The sequence below is a fragment of the Anopheles nili genome, chromosome 2 (genome assembly GCF_943737925.1).
Source record: "Anopheles nili chromosome 2, idAnoNiliSN_F5_01, whole genome shotgun sequence".
Classification (NCBI taxonomy): Eukaryota; Metazoa; Arthropoda; class Insecta; order Diptera; family Culicidae; genus Anopheles; species Anopheles nili.
Window position 1 is genome coordinate 64,005,926 of NC_071291.1, and position 20,734 is coordinate 64,026,659.

Genomic DNA, 20,734 nt, shown 5'->3' on the forward strand with positions numbered 1-20,734 from the left:
GTATGTACGTAACATCAGGATATATAAATTGACTTTAAAACTGACTAATATTCCGTTCTTTATTTTCCAGTCAGCAACAAAAATTGAAAAACGAGACTATGGTAATGGAATAACAGGGCGAGTTGAAGGAATGATGCGATGCTTCGATCGCACAATGCTATGTTCTACTTAAAGTTTGTACTTTGATCCTCTGCAATAGAAAGTATGAAAAAAAAGGAAGAAAAGCTTATCTTCCACCGAAATCATCCAGTTCCCACCTCTATATTTCAAATTATATAACGTAAAGATAACATTTTATGATACGTAAAAGCCCGGCCGTTCTTATAATTAGATCCACACCAGCCGGAACGATAAAACACAATTACTACAGATGTTTTTCAACCGCCATGTGGATGTAATTCGAATTACATCCGTTACGTACAAAGCATTCGGACTCCAAAAGCCGAATTACACGCATTTGCGCACTGAATATGTCATCAACAACTTACCTTGGATTTATATCATTGCTTATGGCAAACGCCAAGTGCGTTTGAAATCACACTGCGCGTTTATCAAAGCGAAGCGACTTATCGAGGTTGGTAATAGATCAACCCCTCGGGCGGAAGAGCCAAACCCCGTCGATGGCAACCACACCACGTACACAAGATATGTAGATCACACCGTGCATGGAATAAACGATCAACCTGCATAATGCGCTCGCTCGTGTGAACGTTTGATCTGCTTTATTTACGCGATATAGCTTTATTGCGATTTGTACAAACGGCACGACGGAGAGCATGAAGTGAAAACCCTTAACCTAGATGTGTTGGCGCGATCACAAAAACGAAATCCGACCCGTCGCACCGTCGTCTTGCCCTATCCGATACACCTGCGCAAAAAAGGGGGCGCGAAAGAGGACTACAGAAGTGCCATTAGTATGTGCGGTGCGGATACCTAGCAGGCGGTTTCCTTGTTCGACGATCGGTTGCGAGCCGTTGTCTAGCTGAAATCTTAAAAGGTAGCTTCTCGCTCGCCCTCCATTTTTTTTGCTGCGCCTGCACACGCCTGCACACTCGTCTTAAAAAAACCCGCACAAGGCGGTGCACGCTCGCGAAACGCTGTACAGAACAGGTGACTAGAATTGAAGTGTGTCCGTGGGGTTTCCGTGGGTGGAATAAATAAATGTAGGGTCGTGGAAGCGATCGCGCGCAAGGGCCCGCTCAGTTCGGGAGATTATCCACCGACTTTGCTCGGCTTTGGTGGTATCTATCGAGCAGGGAAGATCATAGGAACGGGTTAGATTAGTCAGCCACCTGCATACACGTAGTATAACTCACCTTTTACGAGCCAGCTTGAGCACGACTGGGCCTTCCTTGACGTTCTTAAACAGCGCGATCGTTTCGCAGTGGCTCATGCCCTGTACAGCCGCATCGTTGATGGAAAGAATTTCGTCTCCTACAAAACGAAAGCAAATTAAAGGATCCACTTCCGAGGAGGTTGTTCTTTTTATAGGATTATTGCTTACCCGCCATCAGCGTGCCATCGAGTGCGGCCTGTCCACTCGGGAAAACGGTTTTCACGTAGATACCCATGTTGCCTCTCGGTGAGTCGCGGCCTCCAACTATGCTGAACCCAAGCGATTTCATGCCAGTTCCCTTGTAAAAGGTGACAGTCAGGAAAGTGCACTTGTGTATTCCTATTTTGTAGGTGAAAGAGAAGTTTCAGATTGAGCTGGTCGAGAAAAGTCGTCCTTCCTTACCTTCGATGTAGGACGATCCTTCTTCGTTGATCAGTATCCGCACGCCAGCTTCAAACTTCGTGCTATCCAGTGAGGCTTCCAGATCCTCCCGAGCACCATTTATGCTGTTTTCCGTTTTCGAGCGCTGTAGCGGGACATTCGTGTCGGTTTTCGTGTCCGTTAGGCCACGGGACTCAGCGTCCTCCGATTGAAGACGAATTCTTTGCACCGATCGGGGGATGTCTTCTTCACTCTTCGGAGCGTTGGCTCCTCGATAGTTGTCAAGCTGGGTCTTTCGTAACGCCCCGATTGGGACGTTTCGACGTATAGTGTCCGAGATCACCTGCACCAGCACCGTTGGATGACTGGCAGTGGCCATGGATGACCGTGCGCCATCATCACCGGGTCCCGTCAAATGTCGGATCGATTGGTTGATGCTACCGTGAGAAACCGGCCGGTAAAGCGAATACAACCCCGTCTCGTTCGAGTCAATGATGTGCTTCGTCTCAACGCCACCAACGGCCAGTTCCTCGTCGCTATCCTTGATGAGACGCTTCGAGCCGAGGATCTGTGAGTAGCCGTTCTTTGCCAACGCCTCGAGCCGCTGCTTGCTGATCATTTGCCACTTTTCATCGTCACAGATCGTGTTCGAGATCGAGATGCGGTTCGCGTACACCGGCACGTAGTCAGACGGCGCATAGATCGGCGTTAGCGGGAACGGTTTCGTTTGGCCACCGGTTCCGGGTTTCCCGGATGCGCGCGTCGGCGAGGACGATGACGACGAGGACGCCGATGAGCCGCTGGATGTGATCGAGATCGCACCGGATGCGACGGATCCGCCGACCGGCCGGGAGTCGATCTTTATCTTTCGATTGGCGTCAGAGCTGAACGTAGTTAACTCGTCATGTGCAATGACAAGATCTACGACATTGTTGACAAATGTCGATAGGATCCGCTGGACAGTGCTGGGAGACTGCAAGCCACGTAAATGATGCCCGTTTACGTTCACAATCTCGTCGCCGATGCGCAATCGTCCATCCCTGCCGCGTGGGTGGAAGAAACAGAAGAAACAGAAGTACGCTCAGTTAGTGCGTGTGACCTTCGCGTGATGCAATAGAGGATGTAGGAGGGTGTTATTTGCATAACTTTGGATTTCTATCGCGGATGGCGATCACGTTTTTTGAGGCGTTCCCTTATTTGGGTGGGCCAAACGAAAACCAAATATGTAGCAGGCATTGGAATGTGTCCACTCACACTTTTTCTCTGCAGGGCGTTTGCAAATTACATACGGATTACGTATCCAATCGATGCCTGCTTCGATTGATGAGATTTAATCGAATGAAATTAAGCTAGAGCTTCTGGGAAATTTTGAACGCTTCAAAAAGGTATGAGTCTCTAAATTTTCATATGAAAACCCTTCTAAAGGTGTTTACTATTTCAAAGCACCTGATCAAGAATATTCTCTACTAAAACTTCTTCCTACGAAAATTCACCACGAAATACAAAATTACATGCAAAATGAGTGTTATGCTGCTTCCAAAGTAATATGTTTTTCAAAGCTTTTCATTGAGCTTTTCATTGAGCTTTTCATTGAGCTTTTCTTATGCATCGCTTAACTTATTATACTCACTTATAAGCAATGCCATCCGGGTCGATCTCGGTGACCAGATAGCGCGTCTCGCATTCACCCTCCTCCAGGCCGACAGTCTGCGGTGTCAGCTCGATACCGATCGTGTCATCGCCCTGCTGTTTAACCAGCTTGATCTGTCGGAACCGGCGCCGGATCGTGCTACAGTCAAACCCACTGCCCACTCCGACACCGGAAACGATCGACGATGAGGACGATGAGAGTCGCCGCCTGCTGCCAAACACGTACGACTGATCCTTCATCCGAATTGCGTCAACATAAGCGTCACCTCCGTTAAAGGATGTTCCGGATCCGGCTGCTATTTGCGGTTGATGGGACGAACTGACGCTGCTGTTGAGCGACGCGTTGCTCGTATCATCGATCTTATCCTCCGCATGACGACCATCACTGTCGTATCCTGATTCGTTGCTGCTCAGACAGCTACTCAGGCGTTGGTAATTTAGCACGAAACTGTGCTCGGTGTCGGTGAGCGTCTTAATGGAGTTGTTCCGCGACATAACCCCAACGTCACTTCCAGCACCGATCGATTTGTTATCAGTGGCCGTTGGCAGAAACACGTCACTGCCACTCTCACCCGAAATATTCAGCTGCGAATCGGTGATGGAGACGCTGTCAAGATCCGAGCGCAAACTGACGATTGAACCACGGTTTCCGGTTCGCAACAGGTTCTCCTTGATGCGGTTGTAGTTGATCACCGATCCGCCATTTTCCTCCGGCAACACCGACAGCTTCGAGCGCAGGAACGCGTACGGGAAGTGGTTCTTTTTCGAAAGAGATCCTTCCACCGGACCTGACTGTTGGCCAACACGTGCGATATCATCACAGCTAGACGACTTTGTGGTGCTGGTGTTCGACGAGGTGTTGCCACCGGAACCGTTGGGAGTGCCAGTTCCGGAAGTGGATTCACTCGCCGTTCCAGTTCCGTTCTCATCCCGAAGCCCTGTTAAGTGAAGCTGTGAGGACGACGAAGAGCTACCAATGCCCGGTTTCGGATGGCCGTTAGCAAGGTTAATCCCGTCAGTTGGATCATCACACTTGACGTACGACGAGCTGTTCAGCTGGCTAGTTGAACTGCTCCGATAGAGCATCTGTTGATTTTCCAGCTTACCCGCATCAGCTGGCGTGTGAGCGAGCGACATTTGCTGCAGCATCTGATGCGGTTGTTGCTGGAGATGCTGATGTTGCTGTTGCTGCTGTTGCTGCAGAAACTGTTGCTTCTGATACTGGCTCGACTTATGGTTAAGCATGCCAGTGGAGCCCATACGATAGAAGAAGTTCCGGAACGTTCCCGAGGATCGCTCCGAGTTGAGCTTCATCAGGGGCTCGTGTCCATTTGCCGACCCATTCACGGATCGATGACTTTGGTATGCTTTCAGCGGGGTGGAATGTTTGGCTTTCTTCGGTTCGTCCTGATCACCGCAGATCGCGTTGATGCACGGCTCCGAAGAGGACGATATCGATGTTGCCACGTTGAATAGTGACGGTGGGGTTGCTGCCGTGCAGGGTGGAACGATTGGTGGTGCGACGGTGACAAGGGACACACTACCCGGCACGGCTAGCTTGTGTGCGTCGCTGCCACGTCGAAGGAGATCGAATTTCTTGCCCATCTTGCGGCCCCATGTGAACACTGCAATGAAAGAGGATAATAAGATTGAAAATAAGCATTAAAGGAGTTTTGTGCAACAGAATCGTCCTTAGAAGGTTTCTTTTCATGATCATCAGGGATCTTTTATCGTCTGGTAATTCGAATGGTATGAATGCATTTATTCAGCACCATACACGGTTCATTTATTTATTCAGAACCATACACGGTGCACCGACCGACCGTTACAATGTAACAAGCAGCTCGACAATGGCATCACGCGCGGGTTGCATTGTTTCGGGGTTTTGAGCTTTTTCCAAACCTGCGAATCCCATTCATTCCCCGGCAAAAGCCCTCTCAACGCTGGGGCCATCGCACGTGAATTGTGCCGCACTCGCATCCGACCATGGGCAATCATTTGTCGATTTGTGATTTAGCGTACTGCAGCGCACCGAAACCGGGACCGCCACCGCCATTGCAGTTAGTCCACCCCAACGGTTACCAGGTTTTATTTTATTATTTTCTCTCCGTTCGTGCCATTCCGTTCGCGTTCCAGCGCGATGGCGGACGGTATAGAAGCGGTGCAAAAATAAATAAATAAAAAAATATGCCAGCCAGATTCCGAACGCTAAGGATACGCGTTGGCCCGTACAAAGACGCCCGCGATGCACGCGGCTCGAAGCGCCAACGTGCTGCATCATCGTTCCATCGCGGTGCAGGTACTAGCGTATGAGACCAAGCCGTACTGCACAACGGAGACCTTGAGCGCTAGCGGAATGATGCATTTAATGATCGGGAAGATTATTGGCGCATGCAGATGCTGGAAGCCGTGGGGCCGTATGTAACCCTACACTGCCGGGGCGCCATTTGGCTGACTGCTGCTGCCGAGGAGATGGCGAGTAGGCGAGATATTCGAGCTGCCATCGGTAGGGAAACGTTGCACACAGCATTGACGCAGGACGGGCACGCTTGAAAGTGCATTGTGGGGCGCACGCTGGTAAGGTGTCGGGTTGCTAATGCGCCCGGACGGGTGGAAAAATGTTTCGCTTTATTTTATTTTGCGCTGGCACCGCGTGCGATCGTATTTCGTTCGATTGTGTCGGCGAAAGCGAGCGAAAAGGGGGAGCGCGCTCGGTTGGGTGGAAGTAAATTGAGAAGCCAATGCAACAATGAAGACGTATCCGTGTGTGGTATTGGGAGAAGCGTTTTGGGGGATCGCCAGCAAACAGCTTCTTTGTGGCCAGCCCGTGGAGTGAAGGAAAGGCATCGGGATTCGTGTGTTTACGCAAACAAACAAACAAAAAGGCTGCCAAAGGTTATCCCAAACGCAATGTGAGATAAATCTGGCCGCTGGGGAAGTGCATTTAGCTCTTGTTTGCGATGGGAATCGTTTTCTTTTTAAATTGCAACAATGCAAGTAACGATGGCCTTTCAGTAGAAGATGCTTACCACACAGTAATTTGATGGTAAAAAATATTCAAATTTAAAGGAAAATTCAGGGCAAACGATCATATTTTAACTCTAAATTCTTCACAAATTGTAGCCTTCTTAATTCACGCGGAAATAGAAAGAAACAGCCAATGGTTTCTTTTACGATAAGATCAGATTTTTCGAAGAATGAACGTACCATTCCAACCCTGGTGCGTATGCATCGAGATACTAAGCGACCGTATCGAGTCATGGGGAGAGAATTCAGCTCAAACTCGCATCAAGTATTGTGCCCGTTTAGCTGCAACTATTAGACCCCTATTAGGAGTCCCGCCGGCTCGATGGATAAGGAGATCGGCATCCAATCGCTGGCGACTGTCCGACCCAAACTCGACTCCTGGTCCACTTCTCGGGGACGGTTCAGCCTCCGAAAGCACCGTTAGTGGCATGCCTTAAAGCAGCTTCCAACGCAGCAAAACGCTGTCGGTAAGGGACCAGTGCGTTACAATAAATCATTGCCAGGTGATATCGACCTATTTGGGGCGGACAGCGAGAGAGAGAGAGAGAGAGAAAGCTATTACGCGGGCGTTCAACATTGTGCCGAGTTTTCCCGGGGAATGAACAGGTCTGGTTGACAAATGCCAGCCAACTCGGTCCCATTTTGTGCCCCTTTTTTTCCTAGAGATCTCTCGCGAAGAAGCCACCATCCACGCGAAGGTTAATGATCCTGTCAAAATCGTATCAAGCACGCACGATCGAGCGCGATCGCGACCCCACCAGCACGGGAATGTAAACCGCGGATAACGATCCTTCGCATGGTGGGTTTTTGTGGTCCCCTGCACGATGCGGGATATCACGGCAGGGTTTCGCCTCGTGTAACACGATCGATATCGGGGACCGGTTTGGGTTTGATTGCCGAGAATAGAATAATCATTCCCTTTCCCGGGACTCGATTTATGGCTCCGAGGAACCGACGAACGCGCGATGGATGGCCCTGTTGGCCCGGGAGCCGGAGCGTTATGGGGTGCAGATACGTTAAGTGCAATTAGGCGTGATCGATTTTATTGGAGATGCCAGGTTTAATTATGATTTAGGTCGCAACCAGGCGCAATGTGGCTGAACCGGATCGAAAGCCGGCTCGGGCGGCCTAATCGTGAGTACCACGCGGATGGCTTTGTGCCCATTCGGGATCTGGATCGGTTTGTCTCAGTGCAGGGTTTAATCGACCGTTAATAAGCTTAATAAGGCTAGACATGGGTCCTTTTCCCGAAGGGGAAAAGCTGTACGAGTTGTACATTACGGGATAGGTGACTTCTATAAATTATTGTGCTGGCTAATATCATGATCTGGGCAGGTTAGAAAAGCTCGGATAGCCTTAAAACAATCGACATTTCTCGTTCAAATGCACGCTGATCGATGCCTGAACCGTCGATTAAAGCGATTCCAAACCAACGAAATCCACACCGAGCTTCTGCTCACTCGTGCGCATCGCTATTGAAGGACTTCGAAAGGGTAATTGTGGCGCTTGCTTATGATTTCTCCACTTCCGTGCGCGAAACAAAAGCGCCACCGTTCGCCTCAACGTTAAATAGGGAGCCCTTCCGAAGGGTGGTTCGTTGCACCGTGGCCGTGGCGCGAAGGGCACGGGTGCGAAAAGCCGATGAAACCGACGACGACGTTATGCTCCCGTTTGTTTTTTTATTCTCTTACTTTTGCACCTGTTTTCAACCACACCTCGTCGATCTTCGATCGCCGATGCGTGGTGGAATGTGCAGCACGAATAATAGTGAAACAAAATAGTGAAACAAGCAACTACAAAAAAGGGAAAATGTTTTTCCTTTTGTTTTCTGCTGTACGCATACGCATTGAAAAATAAAAAGGCAGCGTTGTAGCGATGGTGCCGGTTTGATGGCCACGCAACACGAATCGAATAGTACATCATAAACAACGGAAAAGGAAAAGCATGAAAAAAAAAAATATAACAAAAATCAAAGTCCCTCGCGTGCGAGCACTCACAGATTGACAAGCCACGTGGAAAGGGGCCCATCCCTGGACACCATTCAACCTCGAAAAAACTGAAAAAACATCCGAAATGACAACGGCAAACGGCAGCTCGCCGTCAGTGCGATGTAACACGATAAAAACACACCACCGGAAGTGCGCTGACGAAATCCCGGGCTGCGTGTGGAAAACGTTAAAGGGGTGGTACTAGCGCTTGAGGATGGCAAACGAGCTCGAGGCCTCCCACGGGATGGCTTAACGCTGACAAACGCACCGACTAGCGATAGAACGGCGCAAAGAAACCCGCCGTGGGTTCGGTTCGTTTCATTAACTTTAACCTAAATCTCTCGCACCCTGCGTTACCGATTGGGTTAAAACCCGATGGCATTCTGCGAAAATGCTCACCGGGACCATTCTAAGGGGACCCTTTCGGATGCCCCTTTTCAAACCGTAGCTGATTCCGTGATGCTCGCGATTCGTTCGACAACCGCCTCAAACAACGTTCCGAGGGCGCAAAAACACATGTGGCGTTGCTGAGCTTCCCCATCCGGTGGTAGGGCTCGAGTAGGGAGTCACACAAAATAAAAGCACAAAAAAAAAAGGTGACAACTAATGGTCCGGAACCGATGCGATTGGTCGCGTTCGCTACTCCGGGTGTCTGAACGCATCACAAATGGGATGGCCCGCGAGGTCAGAACACGTGAGGTGAGTAAAAAAAAATATGACCCATCGTGGAATGGCCCCCGTTTGGGTGGCCCTTTCGAGGTTGGCACAGGGAACTCGTCCGTACACTTGTCAACGATTAGGTCGGTATGTCGTTGAAGCCTTTTGTCCGGCAAAAACCGGGCGTTGTAATGGGTTCAGACGATGCCTTCACCCGACCCGTTTACGGTACCGGTGCGGTAGTTTAATCGATAATTAGTCAGCGAATTGTTTCGCCACGTACAAACGGGTACCGTCGGGTGGCAATTAACCGGACGATTGTGTTGCATCTTCGACCACCTGGGCCGTTAGAGTGGCTAGATTGCTCGCTTGGTGCGTTCTTTTGATGCGGCTAATTGATGCGCTTTTCACCACCTCGTGGATTGGGGAGAGCTAGTGAATTGTGCACAGGATTAGCGTTAAACGGAGGCTTTTATTTCGGGCTCTAAATAAACTAAACGATAAAATAATGCCCAAGATAAAGCTTCCCGAACGGGTTTTGCATTAAGAAGAAGCGTGTAGGTAATAAAGACTTCATTTTGAAGCTTTTATTCAACACAACAAAGAAATAGTTTAGTTAAATATTAAATAGCACTAATTTAACCCTTCAAGTAGATAATTGATATGTATGGTAACGGCATGCTTCTGAATGTATAAATCAAAAATTCTTATCCAGTATCCTGTATTTAAAACTTTTAGTTCATATTTAAAAAAAAACGCTTTCGCTTGTATAAATAATGTACACAGTTTCAATTCTCAATCACACTAGAGTAGGTTTTATCGTCTGTTTTTTTTTGCGTCTCATTTTCAGCTCACATTACGCGATAATACGCCCCTTTTTTCGCACATTCCTTCGCACAACGCCGCTTATCCGTTCTGATGCACTCGTTCTGCCAGCGGCAATGTTTACTTCCCGCAAACCCCAAAAACCTTCAGATACCAGAAACCATCCACTACCGTTTGCGGGCACCGTTCTCTGTGGTTCTTTGTCACTAGGCCACTTCAAACGCCTCGCTGTGGGCTGAGAAACGTGCCTTCGCCGTTGGGCACGTTCGCGAGGGCCCTTTCCCGGACTCTTCCTGCCACAAACCGCGAGCATTAATCTTATCCTGCTCGCTGCAACGACGCGGCACGCACGCGACTTCCACCGATTGCAGGCGATTTCGGGCGGAATTGACCCCACGCGGTTCGGCTAATTGGATCGGATGTGTGGCGCGATAATTGGTTTGAGCTCCCGTGACCGCCCTGGGGCCACTACGTACGCTTATCGCACTGCCGCGTGGTTTCATTTATCGAACGAACCTGATCCACTTGCTGAGCTACGTTGCGCATATCTTCACGCGAAGGTGTCATCAACGGCACGCAGTGTTGAAAAAAAAAACACGTGTGGTTTGGAGGAATTCTCGCACTGATTTGGGTCGTGCGGTTTGTGAAACTGTTTGAAGAAACTGAGCGCTGGAAAACTCTTAAAAAATACACTGTTTTTTCTTCCCAAGGAATCCGCCAAAACTACGGGCCCTTCGGAAGGACCGCAAATCGCGCGATCGTGTGCTAGATGCGCGCACGTGCGCGCGAAAGTTCCGCTCAACCGATCGAACGAAACCGGACTGCTGTTTGCGCTGGCCATCGAGTGTCCGCGTCCGCTACCGAGCAAACCATGCGAGACGGATGAAGATAGCGCGAGCAAGAGAGAAGGCGAGAGAGAGAGAGAGTGCGAGAAGAGGGTGGGAGCGAAATGTTGCCGCAACGTCGTGGGTTTGGAATGTTAATCAAGTTCTTCGGGGCGGTGGCGTGTTCGATATGGAAATCGGCCTCCGTCCGAAAACCGACCGACCGGTGGATTTGGTTTTCCGTTTTCCCTTTTTGCGGCCGCGCGACCGGTGCAATAAGCTGCTGCACCGTGACTCGAACGGTGCACCAATGCATGCGGTGGGTGGCTGGTGGGTTGGTGAAAAGTGAAATGCTGTCGGGTGGTTTTTGAAGGGAACAGGTAGTGAGACTCTGTTGTGGGCCCTAATGCTGGTGTTCCAACCCAATCTGAGGGTCCGCAGTCACGATCCGGTGTGAAGACTGCTTTTGGATGGTGGAAAATTTACGACATTACTCAAAAAGCCCTTGTAATGATATTTAGCGAAAGCTTCCCGTGACGTAACGCTAAGCGCCTTGATGTATGCAATCGGAAAATTGCTATGCACCAAAGTATGTTGATACACAACAAAATGAAATAGATATTTGCTAATATGAGGCATAATTTCGGGAAAGTATTTTATACATTAGGCATATTTATATATACTTAAAATCAACGAATGCTCATCAATCTTCCCGTACATAAATAATCTTCCCGAACACAGCTCTCGCTCATAAAACCCATAAAACCCATCATGTTTAAGTCATAAAACCCTCAATCTGATCAAAATATCAAACGCCAAACAGCATCTCAAGTGCATCTTAGTACGATGTGGATGTTTCTCTTTCGCACCCCCGACATATTTAATGATGATTGTACACCGGGGGTGCATGTTAATGACTCTCGTCAGTGGGCAATTGAGATCAGCAGCAGTTCCGACGAGCCGGCAGGTTAGGTGCGGGAAAACTGGAAAATCAAAACAGAAACACCCACACATACGCAAACCAGCACACACACACATGATCAATCTCAATTACTCCTCTCTTTCTTGCCACCATCCATTGTCTGGTGAAAGGTGTAATCACTGCTTGATTCGATACTATGCAGATTGAGCATTGATGCAGTCAATTATAGGAGAGAGAGAAAAAAAAACTGGCTGAAGCACAACACATCAACGCTGCGGTCGTGTTTGAGGAAGGCAATAGCGCAGGCAGGAAAATCGGGCTCCATTTGTACGTTTCAACTTTCCCGCCGGCCGGACCGGTAGCATTGTGCAATCGGTCCGTTTGGTGGCCAGCGATTAGAAAGCTTCCCTTTTCGGTGGAGGCTGCGCGAAAAGTGGCCGAAGCGGGAAGCGAAAATCAGCGCACCGGCAAAACTAGTTTACCGATCGATTAGGATTATGCTGATTAGCGAAGGGCGGCCATTTGTAGGTGTGTGTGTGTCTGCGTGCTAATGCCAGCGGTGGGCAAAAATGCACCCGAGCGCATTCAATCCAACCGCGATGCGATCGTGCGGAACGTATTATTTTACGATTTCGATTTTCCCGGCGCCCATTCGCGGCCCCCTACATGCAAGCCCTTTCAGAGGGTGGATGTCAGCCACACGGCTATCGGCTGTCGGTTTTTGAATAGGCTCGAAGGCTGACCAGCTCGAGCGTGTTTGTTTTGTCGTCATATTCAGCAACAGGCACGGTTAGAGGGCAGCAAACTCAACTCCACTCCATCCGCGCCGGCAAACAACAATGGCTCATTTCGCGGATGTTTTTGGGGCGGAACCGGGAGTTTTTCGCCTTTCCACCGGGACCGCTGGCAAACAAAATAATCGCTTCACTTTCACCCCCCAAAAGCCAGCGATCCTTTGCTGTGGGCGGCATTTTCCCGTGCGGGTGGTTTTTGTTTTGAATACTTTATCGGCGGGAACTATTTTCGCTGCTTTTATGACAAACAATGCTGGGGCGGAAATCCTGTGCTGCTCAGGCTGGCTGATCGGATTACAGAAATATTCCACCGCACGCTCGTGTATCGTGGGGAGATTATTTCCGGAGTTTGTTAGTCGTTGGCATTACATTCAACATTGTGCAGGTTGATATGGTTTCTGTGAGCAATCCTGACAAATGAATTAAAATGAAAAACCATTCTGTTTTGGGACAAATAAGAATTTCATTTTATAAATCCGACGGTGGAAAAGTTTTGCCTTCAACCTTGCATGAGCGGAAACTTTGATAAACTCTTCATTAAAAACTCATAAAGTAAAACAAAAATGGTACGCTAATTTGAGCCCTGTGTCAAAGGAATTGTTTCATCTTTTTGTTCACTACAACTCGCTAGCGTAGAAGCTCACTTGATAGGCTCTGTTTAACGGCACGCAGCCAAATCACCATAGCAACCACAGCGACTGGTTCGACTAGCACGATTCGGTCGTTCTTTTCGCCAACTTTCTTCACAAGTGAACCGCGCCACACACAAAATTATCCCCATCTATTCCCGCCACCAATTTGCGGCTTCCCGCACTCGCGTTGCATAAACACCACCCGGCGGCGTGTTCTTTCTCGCACGCTCGCGCCCCGTTTAGAGAAAGTGCCTCTAAAAAACCACCGTGCCACTTCCGTTCGGGAGCGCCAAACCGCTAGGGCTAGCGCTAGGGCTGGTTGGCTTGTTGGCGTCTGGACGGGGCCGGCAAATTTCGCAGCCGATCGGGAAATCGAAAGTAACGTATTACAAAATAGCTGTTATTACTTTCATTTTCATGCCCTCGGTTTGAGTCGCCGGGTGCACGTGGTTCAGGGTGGCCTGGCTTCCTGGCGGCTTTCCACCGGGGCGAAAAAGGGCCACCGACATGAGGCTTGTGGCTTTTACTACCGATTCGCATCGACTCCGACACCCAGGCGAGGTTTTAGTGCGCTTGGTAGGAACGATCTTCACTTATGGGGCCTTAACGTGCGACGTTGGGTGAATATTTTCTCTGTTGGGAGGTTTTTCGTTGTTGTTGTTGAGTTACTCAAACACCTCTCTGAGTGGGTTTTGTTTCTTTTTTTTTTCTTTACCCCCCCATACACGATCAACCCACCCACGTTTCGAACGCGAGCATACACCGATCGATCGACCCAACCGCTGCGTACTTAGCCGGTTCGACTCGAGCAGACTCGAGGCCAACATACTCGATCAGCGGTCGAGGCCAACGGTTTTCAACCCCTTCCCATCGATAGGGGGTGACATTTGGGCGCCCGGACGAAACCGAGATGGCTCTCGAGTTGCCCGTCAAACCGTCACTTCGGCTCGATCTCGCCAATCAATCGACGTTTGCGCGGGTCGAGTAATTAAGTCGTGAAGGGGCCAACTTTGGATGTCCAGGCCGACGTTGCAAGGTCAACAGCCAGGTGCCGGACCAGCTTTAATTGGCGCTGAAAGTCAAGCTTCTCGGTCGCACCGTGTGGGCAGGTTGCTGGAATGCCATGGTAAGCCGCCTAGCTGCTTGTTTTTAACCTTTACGTTGGTTGCTTGTTGCCTTCAGTTTTTTTTTCTCCCTCTTCTTGGTGTGCTTTCCGCGAAAATCCGATGCCAGGAGGCAAATTAGCCACCCCCCCATTTTGCCAAAACAAACGCTTATTGACCACCTACGCTCGAGGAGTAAGATGGCGCCCGGTCCTGTCGGTCCGTCTGGCGGACCGGCTTTACGAGAACGTGTAATTAAATGAATGCTCAAACTTCAAACGCCCAAAAAACGGGAGGCCGTAATTGTGGGCCACCTGTCGGGCGAAAATGGGTGGGTGGATTGACGAAACGAGCCGCCAAAAATAGCGTCACGTTTCCGGGCTTTGCCAAGGAAGCTGAAGCGAATTAATGGCTTTCAGTGGTGGCTTTTGCACGTGTCGTCGTTGGGGTGAGGTTTCCTGGCACCAATCGGGCGTGCATCAGGTGCATTCAGGTAGGTACAACACGAGCAAGAACCCGCTCGAAGGATAAATAAGTTAGTTTCATAAACTGTTCACAACGTTGTTGCAATTTTGTTGCTTTATGTTGCTCGCCTGAAAGGAATCGTTCCTTCGTGATGCTCAAGCGCTGTTCGACACGAGGAAGAAACAAATTAGGTGCGGTTCGGAAAGCCCCAGCCATTGGGCAGCTTCCTTGCGAGAGCCTGCCAATTAAGCACACCAAAACGGATCCAATTTTCATCCCAACCCACCCCCGCCATTCGTTTCGAACTCCATTTCCTCTATCGGTAAGATTGTATAATTTTACACGACCCTGTTCGACTGGGTCCGTCGGTACCATCGGCGTGCACATATGTGGACAAGCTTGGAACGAAGGATTCACCGCTTTTCGCAGACACGAGAGCATGTGTTGTGCGGTTTCCCGAAACTGGGTGGGCTTATGTCACGCGGGAAGGGTGGGAAAACTAAGAAAGGATCCGGTGCATCGGTTGCATTGTCCCGTTGGATAATCTGAAACGATTTTTAGCTTCCCCAAGCTCGAGCTGTGTGTATGTCTGGTGTGACAGCGAGAGCAGATGACCACTCGTTCGTCTATCGATCGGATGTGCACCGAATGCAACGGAAAATCGGAATCGCTCGCATCCTGCCGGTCGAATGGAACCGGCATGGCTCGTTTACATTTCGCTTTGCAGCGGAGTGGAAAATAAATTTCCCAACCCGTGCAAGTGTGGGTTTTTGGGAGTGTGCTTGCTTGCGGAGGAATATTGCTTGACCATCTGGTACGGAAACCGGCGCGTGATTGGTTTCTCATAACATCGAGCCCATTGATCATTTGCCGGAAACAAAACGGGGAAAAATCACGCCTAACAAATGAGCCACACGATGCCGTCTGCCGGCATGGGTGATGATCGGACGTTTCCTGTGTTAGTTTCAATGCCACCGGCTCGAGATCTATCAATTAGAACGTGTTAAGGTTGAGCGAACTAACACGACAACGCCATCGGTGCAAAGGCTAGTGCAATTCGTTCGATCATTGGACACATCGCGACGACACCAACGGAGAACGGAATCGCCGTTCGAATCTCACCACAAGGACGATCCGTTTTGTCGGGAAATCTGTAAAGCGCCTTGAGCGGCTTAACCTGCCGCGGGTGGCCATGTGTGGTGTGGTTGTAAAAAAAACTGAAGATAAAAAAAAACCCAAATACACAACCAAAGAGCAACAAACCGGAATTGTGACTGGTGCAAGGTGAGCTGTGCGTGTGGTGGTTTCGATTCGGGATTGAAATACAAAAAAAAAACTGGGTTAACATATAGCGCTCTGAATGCAGGATGCACGTGGCCGGTCCCATTGAGAAAAAGGGACGAGATTTTGGGGCGCTGCTTTCGTCCATCGTACTTACCGTTCTTGCTCTCCTTCGTGGCTCGCTGGGGTGGTTCGTCCTCGAGGACCAGCGCTGGGACGGCGGTCACCAGCCGATAGCCCGCCAGTGCACCTAAAGAAACGGTGTGGGTGAAACGAAGCAACAGTGTGACAAGCGAGGTGGTGGAATGCAAGCATCGGTGCATCGGTGTGTGGGTGTGTGCGTAAGGGTGCGCTTGAGTGGAGGTTAGTCGGTGGTACTTTGGCGAGAGTTGGTAGTTTACCCGTACGGGGCGGTTGAACAGTGCGCTGGAGTCGAGTTAGTTGAAAGCGATGTCTCTAGATGGCCTCGCGTATGAGTTGGCCCTCGGGCTAAGGGCTGAGAGTCTTATGTAATCGGGTCGGAAGCACGGTGGAGCGAGCAACTGCCAACACACCGAGCTTATGATGATGGGTTTTTCGTTTGCAGCAAAGCGAACGACTCCGAGCGCTATCTATGGACGGTGTAGGGCTGCTGTTTGACCTCGACGTAGGCAAAAGAGTGGTACGCCTTGAGGATCGTTTAGTAAGACGATCGCAAACACTTTCCAATGTGCCCTTAGCTGGTGTTGGTGCGAGCAAATTGTGTGATGTTTTAAATCGCTTTAATATGTTTGTTGTGCAAGCATATTCAACGAAAGGGTTTTTCTTTACATTCCACCTTGAACGGCAATGATCGAAAGCCCTTTGATGATTCTTTGTGCAAGTGTATTAACTTGTAACGTTGCTATTTTAAGCTAAAATGAGGTAAAATATCTCACAAATATTTATGATGCTTAAAAGGGCTATTTTGCATAGTTAATGGTTTCCAATAACTTTAGCGAACTAACACTCCTTTAACAGTTGGTAAGAGTGAGATCTTGTATCAGTGCTTTTATATTTTCGATCTCAGCAACGCCTTGTTCAACACATTTGAATGGTTTTCCCGAAAAAGTGGCGCCACGCTAGTAGCGCCATACCACCAGTTAGACGCCGCAGAGAAAAGTGAGGTGAAAATGGAAGCCCACATAGAGCCAACAACGTTGCCACCGGGCACGCTAACGATCGTGTTCGACATGAACGAGTGCTCGCGATTAAGATCGATCGTTAAAAGTCTCCACACCCTTTTTTCCACACCCAATATTGAGCAAATGAGGGGTCGGCGTGTAAGGAAATGGAAAGTAGCCACCGGCAGGGCACTTTCCATACCTCCAAGTCCAAGTTCAATCGAATGCTCGAACGCTTCACGGTGGCGCATCGATGCTTTCCACCGGTGGAAAACTCTCTCTCTCTCTCGACCACTTGTACACATGCTTAGATGGAGTGAAATGTGGAGAAAAGACCAACAAAAAAAAACCTGCTCTTAGAATCGCAATAGGTGTGGGAAAAAAGAGTGAAAGGTAATGCGTCGGAAAATTGTCGACACCTCGGTGTGGGCGTATGGCTCGAAAGGATTGCATACGGCACGGTGCCAATGAGCGTGCGTTTGTTTCAGGTTTTTTTTTGCACCAGTTTCGTGGGGTGATTTTTCATTCATTTTCTGACTGACTGACCGACTCTCTCGTGCAAAAGAGAGCCCGAAGAGTAGCCCGATCGGCGATAATAACGATCGTACTTCTCCTAGCGCAGATGATGATGATGATGATGACGATAATAATGGTGCATTTGCTGCTGATGGTGACGAACCGGCACCCGCTGCTGGACGGCAAACTTTCCTCACGAGCGCCGGATGATCCGGTTACGAACCGGTAACGTGTTGGGAAAACAAAATCGCTTCGCTTCTGATCTCGGCTCGCCGCGAAAACCCACCACTTTCTCGGCGTGAACCATCGATCACCGGTAATCGGTTTGGAAAGCATCGCGCATCCAAGTTCGATTTCATTACCGTTCCCAGGGCCCGAAATTTGCCCAAACTACGCGTTTAAGCTCAAAGATGCGCGTGCGTTTGAAGCATGTCCGTGACGCAATGTCTGTTGTATGCGGCTGCTGCGGTAATTTAGTCGAACGAGCGAAGGCTTTCCTGGGGGAAATGAGTCCGATTAACCGATTATAAAATACCTCCACCCGAAAGAGAGCAAATAGAGATTTTAATCTTCTGCTTTGGTCGTTAGTTGCATAAACTAAATTGTTCGCCAAGGGGAAACGATCGCGATTGGTATTGGATTGCTGATCGGTTTTGATGAGAGTTAGACAATTGTTTTTTACGCTGTACATTCAATCATCAAACAACGAATTAATGTTCGTACACCTACCTCATGCGGCCTAATATAATACTGGCTTCAACGTGTTATTAATTCATAATCAGACTCTGAACGCTCGCATTACGTGGTTTTGAATTATTTGCCCTTTGCATTTGCATTTGCTCTGAATCATAATTTCCGTGGAAGCTTAACTACCACAAAACAGTTGGCTCATGTTTTTTTTTGTACGATAAATCTCTCGTTGGTGCCAGCATCGTTAATGAATAATTTGCATCGCAACCCGCTACGGAATGCACTCATAAATGATGGCGCGTTTGGTTACGGTCTCCATTCATTCTCCACCAGCTGTTCTCCGGAATGATAATTCTAAATACCGGTACTCCAACCACCATCACAACCATATCTCAGCGCGCACGATAGGCATCAGTTTCCTGTTCTTTCTCCTCACAATCGAACCGGTGCTACTGTAACCGTGTATGCTTCTGAATCTTACCTCCCACCGGGCGGCAGAGGCTCTTGATTTTCCCTGGCCAAATAATTGGATTTCCCTTCAACCACCCACTCGATGTGGGGTCGATTGTGTGGCCCCGGATGCTCGTAATCGGACGCATGAATCAGCGACCAACCAAAGCGGAGATGCGTGCGAATAGCCATTCTGGTGGCGCCGTGATACGACCGAGACACTCCCCGATGGACGCACGATAAGATTGATCTCGGCGTCATCATCGTTAACTGGCCCCCGAAGGGCTGCCAGGTGCCAACCGCGTAGCCACCGGTTCTCGGTTGGAAGGTTCTCTCGACTGGCGTGGCCGTAATTGGCGTGTCCACGCGTCTTTGCGCCTCACGAAAATCGCCGTCTTACGGTGGACGTCTTGCCGAGACCGAAAACGGGACGATGGGTGCGCTCTAATCGCTCCTTAATTAGAACGCACAAGGATACCCTTAAACAGAGCCCGAGAGAAAGCGAGTGAGAGAGAGAGAGAGAGAGAGAGAGATCGAGAGCGAGAAGTGCGATGTGATTGCGGATTAATTTGTACACACATATTCGTGTCCAGGTGCCACCCACGGGACGGCAAGCGAGTCGCGGCTAATCTGCGCCGCTTAAGATAAAGCGCGCCAGGACGGTTGGGGCCATTTCTCGCCCGGAAAAGTAATGGCGGTGGGCATTATCGGGGGACATTGATTGGATGCGCACCCAATCGAATCGTGTTAGTTTTCACTAATCCCCCGCAGCCGATCTTCATTTGCTTGGGCTTGTTTGCCTCCTTCGTTTGTGGTGATTGTTGTAGCTCTTTGGTGTGTTTATCTCTTGATTACTTCCCCGCCCGCCCTGTTCTTGTGTTCCTTGTTTATTTGGAATCGATTTTAGTTTGCAAAGCAGTTTGAGTGGATCAGGGTGATGAGATCATTCGAAGAAAATGTGTGCCATCTCTAAATGTGCATTATACAAGTACTCAACAATTCAAAGCAAAGATTTAGTATGTTGTATATATTCAGAGCTTTTCTTTTATGTTGAAATGTCAAAAATGAACTTTTACGAAACACATCTGCTTTGTGGTTGGATATTCAAATTAGTAGGCCATGAAACTCATATGAAATTGCCGATTCAATCAAATTGTAGTGACAGTTTGACAACGTCTGTCAAAATATCACAAAATGATTGATAATTTTTCAAATTTAGCTTGTTTTTTTTGATCTCGAATAATTTGAAGATCTTGGATTTTCATCCTTTTTTTCAATACATGATTTTCTCGTTCACCATCACTATCATACCATGTAGAAGACAAATTCTTCTGAGCCTCGAAATGTTTTATCTAGTACATAAAACGATGAATGCATTTTTGATCTGACTCTGATTGCATGCAAAGCTCCCGTTCGCCAAAAACACGAGGAATTGAGGGAAAACTAGGAATGCTAAAGGGCGCACGAATACAACACTACCTCCCCGAGGTTCCGGGGTTACTTACCGATTCCATTCCGTCCCATGGCCGCCTGCTGGCCGAGTCCTTCGTGTTGTCCAGCCGGCAACATTCTTCCCGGTTCCATGTCACTATGGTTGCTTTCGATGCCCTCCTGGATCGGGTTCGGAAGTGATACCTCCTGGGGCGTGTAGCATGTCGGGTGGACCATTTCCGTGAGCTCATCGCTTTCGTCCATCAGGTGTGGGGCAAATTTAGCTCCCGCTGAAACAGCCGGCACCGGTCCAATGTCCCCGTGGACGGGCCCATCTGCAGGGCTGGTTCCTCGGGCTAACACTTGCGGCCCATCAAGGAGCTTTTTCGCCTTAAACAGCCGCATGTCGATCGTTCGTTGGTTCGTTCGGATGGATTCGTTGACGCCCTGTGTTCAGGAGATCAGTTGGTTGGCCATTTGCACGTGGAAACCTGCGAAAAGCACGATGAAAAAAGAAGAAAAAAAAAAGAAGACATATTATCAACAACGATCGCAAGAGGACTGGGGACGATTTCGAAGCGGTTACTACGGCGAGTTACTTAATCGCGGAGTCGCGCCCC

The 20,734-nt window shown here is 49.1% G+C and overlaps 1 protein-coding gene across 1 annotated transcript; it reads right to left on the reverse strand.

The window, feature by feature from the left end:
• Nucleotides 1-1,199: 1,199 nt before the first annotated feature.
• On the reverse strand, nucleotides 1,200-20,519 carry LOC128728150 (serine-rich adhesin for platelets-like). The gene is made up of 7 exons (XM_053821856.1): nucleotides 20,189-20,519; nucleotides 16,043-16,135; nucleotides 3,348-4,992; nucleotides 1,739-2,757; nucleotides 1,505-1,675; nucleotides 1,317-1,434; nucleotides 1,200-1,245 (listed from the first exon to the last, which is right to left on the reverse strand). Exons 1-7 carry the CDS (start codon nucleotides 20,517-20,519, stop codon nucleotides 1,200-1,202), a joined length of 3,423 nt encoding a protein of 1,140 aa, XP_053677831.1.
• Nucleotides 20,520-20,734: the final 215 nt, after the last annotated feature.